We start from the raw sequence: 13237 nt of genomic DNA on the forward strand, positions 1-13237 counted from the left end.
CATTTGAGGACAATCCAGTTAACCAAAGTAAACAGGCTACAGTTTACTCGCTTTTACTTCATGTAACATGTGTGTAATATGGTTATGTGAGGTGTTTGGATATGAGGATGCAACAGTTTACTACTCAGCCCTCAGAACACAATCCTCAGAGAGTTGAATTTTAAGGCCTAAACTAAAATGCAAAATATAAATCAGTTATTATAAAACAAATTTCAACCCTGTTTCGTTGATTATTATTTTATCTTATCTTATTTGTATTTTATGCTATTTTCTTGTATGTTCTATAATTATATATTTTCTTAAAATGCAAAAAAATGAATAGAAATTCAACATAGGATTGGAACGTGTTATCACTCTTTTAATACAGGGGCTAACACCAACATCTAAATTTAATAAAGTTATTCATATTTTCAGACACCGTTACAGTTTTCTTACACCAATATTTTTTGTAAACACGCAAGAAAACTGGTTCATATTTTAAACTATAATTTGTAAAAAAGAACTGCAACTAAATGGACCTTGTGATGTGTGATTGTGATTTTTCAGATTACCTTCATAAATAGTATATGGATGAAAAAAAATAAGAATTGAGCCGTTACCACAGTTATTTAAACTACTTATTTGGAATTAAATACATAGTGAAAGTGAAAAGGATTACTTTAAATGTCTATAATACTCATTGTATTGCAGATGTACTTTCTGTATAAGCCTGCATAATCATACGGATTATGTGTCTCATGTTCACAGTATGCTGCACATTACTGTCATAGTCTGATAAATAAGTGAACAGCAGGTTTACTTGGAGTTTAAATAATAACTTATTCATGTAGAAATAGAATGAGACTGTGAAAATGGTGCTGAGCACTGTGCACTGATCATAGAAATATAATGAGTTAGCCCACTACAACAGTCACAGTACTTTGCGATGGCAACAATATACGTACATAAAAATGTATGCTGCTTTGACCATCCTGCTATGTTGACTTGAATGGGAATGTCTGTTCTACTCTCATTCTATATCTATGCTTACTCAACATAGGGCTGCACAATTTGGATCAAATATTAATCACAATCACGATTTTGGCTTCCCACAATTAAATTAACATGATCGATTGCAATATTGATGTTTAAAATGTGTGCTCCGCTCATAAAAAACCCTGCTGCATAGTATCTCAAATTTCAAATCAAGCGCTTCTTAAAGTAACAGCCAGCCACCAGCCGGCGATCAAAATGTTTTGGCTTCACTTATTTAAAGACTTATTTTGCTGCAAAGATTTGTTAATTAACAGGTATGACAGGCATGTAACACAAAGTTAAAGTGCACACTGTTGATTTAATTTTGAATAAAAGTTTTGGTACAATTTTATTTTGCTTGAAGGAGATGCACTGTGAATAAGTGCTGGTCTTATTTTGATGCAAAGATTTGTACATTAGCAGGAATGTAGCACAACATGGAAGTAAAGCAGCGCTCTGTTTATATAAATGTGCGAATAAAAATATTTTGTCCCTAAAATGTATGAATAATCATGATCTCAATACTGATAAAAATATATTTTTTTTGATTTTATTATGATTTTGGCTATAATCGTGCGGCCCTAACTCAACACAGAGTCATGTGCAGTGGTAAGTAGAGTAAAGTTAAAAGTTGTTGTACAGTGATTCATATTTCTAGTAAAACATTAAACATTTTCTTTTAACTTCCAAATATGTAGTTTAGATGACAAAGTTAAATAAGACTTGTTTTAACTGTCTGAGCAGCTCGTTTCATGGACCTTAAGTTGTAGAGTATGTGTGTCACCAGGTCTACAATCTGTATAATGAAGCCAATGAGTCAAATGTAATGGTAAACAATTGAATCGTAAAAAGAAGAAACGGGTTGTCAAAGACCTTAGGATTAGATCTGATCATTGAACATGACGGCTTCAGTCAGACTAAAGAGGTGAAATATGCAAAAACTCTCAGAAACACAATTTACTTGCCTCATCAATCGACTTGACGAGAGTTTTGACCTGCATTTCACCTGGTCTTCCATCAATCATTTGTCGACGGATCTAGAAAATGAAAACGCAAAGCGTTTTTTTGTGACTGTCCTGAGGCAGATAATGTTGTTCACTGGCCCAGTAAGAACTTTGAACAACAACAACAACAACAACAAAGAACAGAAAATGCCTGAAACCAGAAACTCTTCAGTACCACTTGGCACTAAGTGCTCACCTCCTCTTTATTGCTGTCCTCCACTTCTGCATCCAGAAAGTCCAGCGTTACAGGCTCAGGGAGGTTCACCGGCTGAGAGGAGTCGAGGGAGAAAAATCAATTTACAATAATATAAAATGTAACAGGTATACCAGCATCATAAACTATATATAAACAATCAGAATTTGAAACCCCAAAGGATCTGTATTCTCCATATGTCTTCTCTTTTCTGCAACCTGTAGTAAAATAGTTAATTTGGCAAGTTAAATATTGTAGAAGTAATCCCTTTTTAACTATATCAAAATGTGATAAACAATGATAAAAGTATTAATCCTATAACCTTGTTTTTACTATTGAAACAGCATATATTCCTAGTGCTGCTGTATAGACCCCAGTGCTGTAATACTCACACTTGCCGCTGTAACTCACAGCTCTAATGACGTAATGCAAACGAACTTCAAGTCGCTTCATAGCTGTGTAGAAAAAGATGCCACACCAAGAGGCCCAAAACAGGGATCTCTAACATAACGGATGGCAGGGGAGGACGGGTATATGCTGATTTGTAGGCTAGTTTGACGGCGACCAGTAGAATTGGAGAACGCTAAATTTATGATGGCAAGATAAGAGGGATGTGTTCTTTGTTCCAAGTATATAGGGTTATGATGTTAAGCTAGCGGTCAGTCGCGTTACGGATCGGCTCGGGTTTGGTTGTGTTTTGTCTTCCGATTTTTAAAACACAATAAAACTCTATTTTTCTTGCAACATACTTGTACAGCATCAAGTGATTCATTTGAGTAACCTGTGTTGACTTTCTGACACTATTAGAATTGAACATTGAGAACATTGAGCTGTGATCTCAGCCGTCTAGGCCCAAGGCCTGAGATTTCCAGATTCAACAATATACACCACCTTTGGCTGAAGATTAGGGTGAAGGAGAAGATATCCGTTTGGATCAATGGCAAATATGTATCCATTGGCTCCGAGCTGTTTAGGAGATAATAAAAGCAAAGAATAGCAGTGATGTGTCAGTCTGCATCTCTCCATCAAGTACAAAAATGAAGAAAAATGTTTCTAATAATGGTGCTAATGAGATGTACATACATTGTACCGTGGTGTTAGTCGCTTTATCTCGTCAAGATGCACGTCGACTCCCATGACACCTAATATCAGCTGATTCTTTTCAGACAAAATACATACAGCTGGTTAAAGATAATTTGATATTTTGGGAAATATGCTTATTTGCTTTGTTGTTGAAAGTTAGATGAGACAATTGATTCTCCGCTAATCCGCTCTCATGTCTGTCTGGTTAATATTTAACTGTAGCCAGCAGGAGTTTAGCTTCGAAGTGACTACCCCCAGCCAAGAAATAGTCGAGGCACATATCCCGCCGTAAAAAAACTAAAATGGAAAAAAGGCCACTTCAAAAATAAGTAAAAAACAATGAATCCAAGGTGTTTTTTTGCTTGTAATAAGTAAAATCTGTCAATGGAACAAGTCAAAATTCAGATTTATTGAAATAAGATGTAATATTTAGGCCTTTCAAGGTAAAAACACATCTTGAAATTTGCTGGGAAAACTCATTTTGAGCTCTATTTCACTATTAGGAAGTGTATTTTTTCACTTAACAAATATTCAAGATAGATGTATTGTCTAAAAATAAGACCCTATATCACACTGAAATGTTACTTGTTAGGTGATTGTGTCTTATATTAAGTGTTATGATATATTTTGACGAGTAATTAGACAAAAAAACATGTTAAGTAGTGAGCTTTAGAGGAGCTGGTAGGTGGATTGTGTTACCTTTGGACAGAGCCATCTAGTTGTTATGCTAAGCCAAGATAACCCCCCTCCCTTCCAGTAGCTTCATATTTATACTACCATGAGAGTGGTAACAATCTTCTCATCTAACTCTTGGCAACAAAGCAAATAAGCTTATTTCCTAATAATGTCTAACTATTACTATACTATTCCTTTAAATGTGGATATTTAGTATTTTACGATATTATAGAACAGAGCTACAATCTGCCTTTGAAAAAGAAAAAGTCCCCATAACCTGCAACATAATAACATAATAAAAACACTCAACCTTTCGTATAATAACCAACTTTGTTACCTGTGAGTTTCCATCCATGGTGAGATTAAATACAGGCAAAGTCCCAGTTACCACCATGCCAAGACCCTACAGAGTCCAAACATAAAGTCCCAGATCATATCGATTATGAACTTGTTTATTCAGTGTGTGTATGTGCGCTGTATGTTTGGTGCTATATTATATATTATTTGATCACATGCAACCAACCAAGGTCATGCAAGGTCTCACCAAAGCATCCTGATACACATTGGTCCACTGAACCTGCTTGGCATCGCTGCCTGCCAGAACCATGGGGCGCCCCAGCACGTCCAGGTACTCCTGACAACAAAACAAAGGAGGTACGTGACCAGCTGCAGATTCAACACAACCTACAACATCAGGCCACGGGGAGAATGGGTGTGCAAACAAATGGAAGTAGATGTTTCTACAGAGAGAGTGAGCACCACAAGGAGCATGCCAAACAGTGAACAGGGATCAGCTGTGTCAGAGGCACTAGACGAACCCACCTGGGTGTTAATCCTTATAGCACAGATGGAACGGATCTCAAAATAGTAACCTGGCAAGCGACAGAGAGAAAAGACAAACAGGGAGAGGGAGAGAGAGAAAGAGGAAGAGCATGTGTGAGCGATGCTATCAGAAAAAAACCCCACAAGAGCGGTGCTCATAAATATTCCAGATTATACTAGATGTTACTAGACCAGTGACTCAGCCACTTGACTTGCATAGATACTGTAGGAAGCTAAGAGAGGAGCACCACTGAGCTTTTACACAGATGTATCTGTATCTGCACATTTAAATCGACACCATTAGATCAGTTTAAAGAAAACTATTTTTATGTGATATTAAAAAAGAAAAAATACAAGATCTGGTTTGCCATCATGTTTCACTGCAATAGGGCTGCTAGTAATTCTTACATTCATTATCAATTTATCTGCAGATTACGTTCTCAATTACTCTATTAAATATTTAATATAAATTATGCTATAAAATGTAAAAAAAAAAGCATCTTCAAATGTTTTGTTTTGTTCAATCAAGAGTCCAAAACCCAAATATATTCAGACTATAATCATATATGACAAAGAAAAGCAGCCCAACAATTAATAAACTGGAAGTTGGTAATGTTTCGCATTTTTGTTTAAAAATTAATTATCAAATTATCAAAATAGTTGCATATTAATTCTATGTTGATTGACTAATCATATAGTATACTTCCTATTTTTATTTTATTCTTATTTTAATTTATGAACCCCTTATTATTCATTTCTGTTGCTTTCTATACTTCTGTATTCTTTTCTGTCCTCCTTACTGCTGCAGAGACCAAATTTCCTCGCTGCAGATCAAAAAAGGTTTATTTTATCTTATGTAATCGGCTAATGGTTTCGGCTCTACAATGCAATCCAATTATTTTTTAATATATAGACTAGAATTTAACAGTAATGGTCTCATACGGTTGCTAACATGTCTCAGGCTATAATCTTTAGCGATCAATAACAGTGAATTTGTGATTTATGCATTTCATAAAATGGCAGTATTCATAATCCACGGACTGCATGTGTCATGTTGGGCTACGAAGTTCACTTACTGGAGGTACTGATCTGAGACAAATTGATGATGCTTTATTAGGTAAAAACATCATTCGATGGACATAATCAGATGAACATTTAGTTTTATTCCAACTCATAAAACAACATATCCCCTCTCAGAAACAACTAGTTCTCCCTCAATCTGAATCCAGCCTATCGTATCAGAATAATAACAAAACCTGCACTCAAAGAAAACTGCTCTGTGTGAACAAAAGTAAAACTCTTGTGCTTTTTGCTCGTGCAGGGACGGTGCCATTAAGTCACCGTCCCTGCACGAGCAAAAAGCATCCTCACAAACATGAGTTCTCCCGGGAAGATCGGTGCTGATCTGATCTGATCTACCCGAGTCAAAGTGACCTCTGCGTGAGCAAACAGAGCCTCGTGAGAACCAACACTGGTCTGCTCAGAGATCTGACAGGCAGCCCCATTAGTAGGGTCAGTGCACTGTTCTGTACATTAGGCTCAGTGATTTATTTATTTGTCCCTCTGTCTCAGAATTGATTCATTAATATACAGCAGACAACTCTTTTAAAGTGCGGACTGAGTGGGGCTATTACAGCAATGAATTTAAAGATTATCTGCTAAGCTAAAAATACCTGTGCTCAGGACGGCACAGCCATTATGAACAAATGTTTTAAAGTCCAACTTACAACAATGATCCTGTTTGGACACAGGACAAAAAGTAGGGGCTCTGTTATTAGCTTTTGATTATTCTTATAGTTTGGTTTTGTAAATGAACTACAGACAGCAGTCTTAACTTCTGAAAACCTTTCTTCCAAAACCTTAGTATAAGTTTATTATAACATGGGGAGATTTTATTTGTATTGTGTAATTTCATGAATCTACTGCAGTGGTTCCCAACCAGGGGGTTATGTGGAAAGTTCAACTAATTAACCAAACTCAACAAAAAAATAGCAATTTTGACATGATTAATACATATATTTACATATTTCACTGAGGAAAATAAACAGCCAAATATTATTACAAATTGATTTTAGCTGATCTTTAGTAAAATCAGTAAGCAGTAAGATGCTCATCAAACAAAAAGTGTGAAAACTAGTTAGCAAGCGAGCAGAGAAGTTGAAATAGTAAGCTAAAAGTAATAAATAGGGCTCTCAAATTAATAAAATATTTAATCTCAATTAATTGTGTGATTGTCCATTAATGATGGCAATTAATCGTACATTTGTGTACCTTAAAAAGTACCTTAAAGGGAGTTTTGTCAAGTATTTAAAACTCTTATCAACTTTCAACAAATTATTGGTGAAATTGAAAGCGTTAAAAACGAATTTGCGCGAACACGTTATTATCGCATTAACTTTGACAGCCTTAGTAATGAAAGAACTGTTGAAACTGTTATCTTAAACTACTGGATAAATGGTTAAAACATCCAGCTTCTGCCACTCCATGTAGTATGAATGCAAACTTGGCCAAAGCAACCTAAATATTGACAATTTAATTCTATGAAAAAAAATAGTACACAAGAGAGTAGAGTAACAATATCCAGTTTTGTATAATTAATAGTGTTAAATAACATCCAGATTATAATCTGCTAATAACATATTTGAAAGACGACGGGTGGTACCAATGAAGGGCTGTTGGGTTGCATCAGACTCTACTACAGTATGTGATATGGGGAATAAAGTTCAGCTCACCTTTATTGGTGCATGCGATCCACTGTAAAGGTGTGACATCATAGTTGTGTTGACCCACAGAAAAGGTGAAAACTCGAACCTTGGGAGGAACAAATGGAGAAAGAATTAAACTCAGAGGGTGATTAAGATAGCATAGTGCAAAGATGATGCTGGATGTAACTGAGAAGGTGTCTGTTATGATCAGAAGAAACCAACCGTCTTGTTGGGCCAGTTGTATTGAATGAAGACATCCTGAGCTCTGTCCTCTCCTCCGTCGGTAAACAGCATGATTATTTTATTGCAGTTGGCCCGAGGAACATTTGTCTTCTGAAAAATGCATTTAAAATGGGGATGAATGAGAGTGAACAGTAGGGCTGGTCAATACATTAAAACAGAGTGTGGAGACGTCAGAATTGACATAACCCCAAGTCGATGTAAATCAATATGTAACTTACATTTAACAGCTGGTTGAAGGCGAAATGAAATCCAGACTTGTAGTCAGTGGTGCCTTTAGCCTGCATCTGCTGCACTGCATCCTTGAAGATCTTTTTGTTGCGCACGTTAGCCTGGACGAGATGTTTGAAGCAAGGAACCACAGCCTCGGCCTTCTCGTTAAACTGAAACACAGCAGGAGACACAGTTCGGGCTTAAAATATGTAAAGACTGAAGTTAAGGAAACAAGTAAAACGAAGATAGAGAGATGTGATGAAATGATGGAGAATCAGTGATGGAGAGTCAGTGAGTGTGGCAGATACAAACCCTGGCCACGTTGACGTAGTCATCATCAGACAACGTGTCCAGCATTTCCATCACGGACGCTTTGATGAGTTTCAAGGTGAGTCCACTGACGCTGCCGCTCCTGAGGAAACACACACAAGTATCGTAACAATCACATGCTCAAATACATATGTAAGGGATAATGTACAGCCAGCCGGTCATTGTTGTGAAAGAATACCAGAAAGGGCGTTGCTGTGACGCGAAGCAGATTGGTCTCTCAGCGCCCTGAAGGTTTTTTTTTCACAACAATGACCCGCTAGCTGTACATTATCCCGCTTATTACGCAGCTACTTACTTAAGAAATCAATATTTTGACACAAAAACAGTCAGCAAGAGTCTGACATCAGAACTGTGCCCATAGCAACAGTCTGCTATACATAGCAACGGTCTGCTATACATAGCAACAGCCTGCTATACATAGCAACGGTCTGTTATATATAGCAAAGGTCTGTTATATAGAAATTACAGACCGCAGAACGCCGTGATTGACCAATCAGAATCGAGGATTCAACACAACCGTGTAATAAATAGGGATAAAGGCAAAGGCACAAGCAAAAAGATGATTTTAAATAAAGTTCTGAAAAATTACGCAGCAGCATGTGTTTCAGTTCAGCAGAGTATTTACGAAGTGTACAGTTTATGAGCCCAGCTGCAGTTGATATGAATAAAGTGCTACTAAATAGGACCTAAACTTGTGCTGTTTAAGACACATTTGGTGCAAATGAGTTGTACATCTCCCTACAACAATCTTGGAAAAAAAGAAAAAGCAATTAATGTAGAAGTTTTTGTCACATTTTTAAACTGATATGGTTGCTTAGACAGATTTTTAAAAATCTTATAGGTCTATTTAATAAACTACTTCAATCACAATGCACACTCTCTCCCTCCGAGCGGCCGAGTCTTCAGCAGGGCTGAAAACTTTACTCATGCTTCATCCAGATGTTCAATCACAGACATGATTTCCCCTGCCGCAGCGATTAATCTACACCGATAAATCCTTTTCAGCGGCTATTTGTTTGTATTTCCTTCCCCACGTTTTGCAGTTCACAGAGGAATCCACTAATGCACAGGTTGTAAATGAACTGTTTGTTTTTCCCAAACACAATTTTCAGCAATGCTGCTAAAATTACAAGCACAAAAAAACCTGAATGCAACCCCAGTGAAAATATGGACAAACACTATTTAGTGAACAAACACTGAAGTCCCTAAATACTGTCTGAATGAATAAATACAGAGTGAATGATTTTCAGGTTTTGGGCCATTCAGCAGTATTTCTTCACTATGGGTGAAAAGTAATACAATAGAATTATCATAATTAAAAAAACAACACGCGTTCCATTGTTTATCACTCATTGTTTCCTGTTTGTACATGAACACATGGCCGCCTCAGTGTCTATCTTGATGTACATGTGATGAACCATGTTGATGAAAGGTCTTCCATGGAGGCTACTCTCCTATTTTCCTCATTCAACTCAATAATAGGGTTGTAAAGAGTGCACCATTACCACCACAATGAATAGCAACCATGGGGACAGTACAGTGACAACAACAGGCTGCTGTACTCGATGACCCATGACCATGAGTTTGACTACACTCAGCAAAACAAACTCTGATCTACCCTAGTAACAGGAAGCAAAACTTGGTCCGATCATGCTTAAGCTTAAAGCAATAGTTTGACATTTTGGTAAACATACATATTCAGAGTTAGATGAGATGATTGTATGTATACATTTTTTGTCATATGGATTGTCTGTGTTGTATTTTCATTATGTTGTTACTCTGAACACACGACATCTATTGCACGTCTGTCCGTCCTGGAAGGGGGATCCCTCATGTTGCTCTTCCTGAGGTTTCATCCAATTCTTTCCCTGTTAAAAGAGTTTTTACAGCTAGACTGGGTCTGTCCAACGCTCACTAATTAACATGTTATATTTCATTAGTTTAATCTCTACAAAAACGGAACTGTAAAAACGACAACTTGCTGTTTTACGGGGGGTTATGTGCCGGACTATTTCTAGCTGGGAGCAGTAACTTCCTGGAGATTCCTCCGGCTAGCTCTTTCTTGTTCCTAGACTTTGTGCAAACCTAAGCTAACCGGCTATAATCTCATATTTAATGGAGACACATAAGCGTGGTATCAATCTCCTCATCTGACTGTTCGCCAGAAAGCAAATAAGCGTGTTTCCCAAAATGTCAAACTATTCCTTTAAATTGGTAAAGCTCATGTCTCATCACATTTTATCTACTGTATGTTCTGCTGTTTCTCCAGTTATAGACTACAAAACAACATCATGTCCATTTAGATTTTGTTCTTGTGTCATCATTGAATCATATGTAACTCAACCTTTAGGCTGTTACAACATGATAAGCAATATGAGCTGCGCTCTCAGCTGGTTTTGGTGCAGAGTCAGTACCAGGTGCACTGTTTTTCCACGACAATACAACATGAGTCTGGCTTCTTCCTCTAGTTTTGCAGCATGAAGAAGCTGCTCACTTATGTGAAATAACACCATAGATGGTCTCTTCACTTCACTTCTGAGTGAGAAAGAAGTGCTAGGCAGGCTGAGGACAACTTCACAGATGGATTTCAACACCCATTATTTATTTAAAACTGCAAAGAATGGGACAGTTTTGTATGCTTTTTTTAAAAAAATTCACAGTAGTAGAAGCAACATGCATATACTGTTTGCCAGTAGACCTGTTTCTACATTCATATATAAGCCAATTACTAAACCCAAGGAACGTTTTGAAACATGAATTACTTACACATCAACAAGAATGACCATATCTTTTGGGGATGAGGCTCCCTGGATGTACCTGTGATAAAGGACAAGAGAGGATTCAGTACATGTACATGTACATCTGTGATAGGCCAACATGAAAATGTGTTTTAAGCAGCATACTGTACCAGGGTCTCCTCCTGACGTCATACAAGTCGATTTTATCGGGGGCTTTCCAAGGTGTAGCTGAAAAAACAAAACGCCACACCAAATTCACCCTTCATATTCAACATCAGATTACGAAGCACAGGGATGGTTGTTAAAATCTACCTGGGTAGTAGCGTGTGACACCCGTTGCACTCCCGAACGCTTGCCACAGCAGCGACGGATCCTCCTGACTGTTCTCCATGAACACTTTCTCCAGCGCCTGCGTCCAGTTCAACTCGTTCAGAATGACTGGAGCTGATGGGAAAAGAGTTTAACTTCTTGGATATGCTTGCTAAATCACAAGCATTATGACATCTTTCCATGTTGCTGAGTGATAAATAATATAATCAGAACTCCACTTGCCTCCTTTATAAATATCTGTGGGAATCTGAACAGCTGTGTAGGAATAGTTGACGTTGTTTTTGAAGTTTGGGTCATAAACAAACTCCAGCTTGATGTGCGAAGGATTTTCCACCTCTCCTTCTCCATCCATGGAGTACTACGAGAACACAAGAAAGCACGCATGTCACATTAACTTTCAACTTTTCATCCGCACAATCATAACGGCCACTTTCTAAATTGAATTTTGGTTTTTTAAAGTCGATTTATTTCGATTAGATTCAACACATCAAATATTATATAATAATATGCACTTTCCCTGTCAAATAAAGTAATAAACCAAACCAAATAATCTTCCTTCTGTCGAATGGCCTCAGTAAATATAAACAAATCTGTTCATTTGTCTCTTACTCACATAATCCAGCTCTGCCTTGGAGTCATAATAAGCCATGTCCAGCTCCTAGGAGACAACAGATGCAGAGATGAGGAGGCTGCAATGTTGGCAAATGTGAAACTAAGATGAGGACTAGTAGTCATTATGTGTGTGCAGGTCAAGTCAACCTCTCCACAAATGCAGGCTACTTACAGTAATTAGGATTGCAACAAAAGATTGTTTTGATTAATCATAATTAATCTTCACTGACAATTAACCATATCAGTCCTCAAAACTGCATTTTTGTACTTGCACTTTCATTTATCTGCCTCTCAAAGTCTCTTATTAGCTTCAAATATGGACCCAATGCACATTTTCTTTCAGGATATCTATGATGGATTAAAGGAATGTAATATTTAGATTTTGCATTGAAAAATCCAGTTACAAAATGCATTTTATTTTAATTCTAAAGGTGTCAAAATATGGCATCTCATTACAGAATAGTTACACAACTAATCAGTGAAATCAGTATGTTTTTTTAACTGACAGAGACTATGGGCTTACAACAGCATCATGTCTTATAAGTAACATAAAGTATGTTAATATTTACAATAATGATAATGAACTTTTCCCTCATTTCAGCAGAAACGGACACAAACAAAGACATATAGCTTGGATCACCATAGCAACACTCAAAGAGGAGTCTAGGTCTATTAATGTGTTGATTGACAGTTCATGCATAAATCTCACATAAACTGATACGGTTACTCTCAATCAATTTTGTGCAATGAATTAACCCATCTGTAAAATGGCATCAAAAGTTACCACATCCAGACATTATCTTTCAAAGCTGCTCATTTAAAAATGTTTAGTTTACAACGATACACAACGGAGAAAAGCCTCAAATCCTTGTATTTGTGAAGCTGCAACCACCAAATGTTTGCTATTGTTTTCTGCTCAGTACTGTCACATTATGAATCAGTAGACAGGCTGTAAGGCTTGGATAGAGCATCGCCATCTGGTAGTCTTAGTTTCTGAAGAGACCTAACATACTTCAGAATAAGCGTGACATCTACTCGGAGGCTGCTGTGCTCCTATTTTTGGCCTGTTCTGATTACCAAATCTTATCTCCAAAGAGCGCCTTAGCCTATATTACATTTCAACTAAATTTGACACGTCTCTCTCTGTCGGCTGTTTGTCTTCTTGCTGTTAGTAATACGGATCTCCCGTCCTCAGAGGAGTACGGCTCGGAAAACATCCGGCCGTTATCAGCCAGTGTTTTTTATCCGTCGGTCCAGAGAAGTGACATTGCTCTTCCT

General features: G+C 37.3%; 1 protein-coding gene across 1 annotated transcript in view; it reads right to left on the reverse strand.

Annotated features, from left to right (window-relative positions):
• Positions 1–13237, reverse strand: part of LOC119493596 (voltage-dependent calcium channel subunit alpha-2/delta-2-like) — a 49835-nt gene that overhangs the window by 13964 nt on the left and 22634 nt on the right. The window contains exons 5-20 of the mRNA XM_037779056.1: positions 11961–12005; positions 11570–11705; positions 11330–11461; positions 11188–11245; positions 11046–11096; positions 8262–8361; positions 7958–8119; positions 7719–7829; positions 7524–7602; positions 4792–4841; positions 4514–4603; positions 4307–4372; positions 3295–3369; positions 3103–3177; positions 2215–2286; positions 1980–2051 (exon numbers count right to left, since the gene is read on the reverse strand). Of these exons, the coding sequence (XP_037634984.1) occupies positions 1980–2051; positions 2215–2286; positions 3103–3177; positions 3295–3369; positions 4307–4372; positions 4514–4603; positions 4792–4841; positions 7524–7602; positions 7719–7829; positions 7958–8119; positions 8262–8361; positions 11046–11096; positions 11188–11245; positions 11330–11461; positions 11570–11705; positions 11961–12005 (1374 nt within the window). The remainder of the gene's footprint in view (positions 1–1979; positions 2052–2214; positions 2287–3102; positions 3178–3294; positions 3370–4306; positions 4373–4513; positions 4604–4791; positions 4842–7523; positions 7603–7718; positions 7830–7957; positions 8120–8261; positions 8362–11045; positions 11097–11187; positions 11246–11329; positions 11462–11569; positions 11706–11960; positions 12006–13237) is intronic.

The sequence above is a fragment of the Sebastes umbrosus genome, chromosome 1 (assembly GCF_015220745.1).
Source record: "Sebastes umbrosus isolate fSebUmb1 chromosome 1, fSebUmb1.pri, whole genome shotgun sequence".
Taxonomy (NCBI): domain Eukaryota; kingdom Metazoa; phylum Chordata; class Actinopteri; order Perciformes; family Sebastidae; genus Sebastes; species Sebastes umbrosus.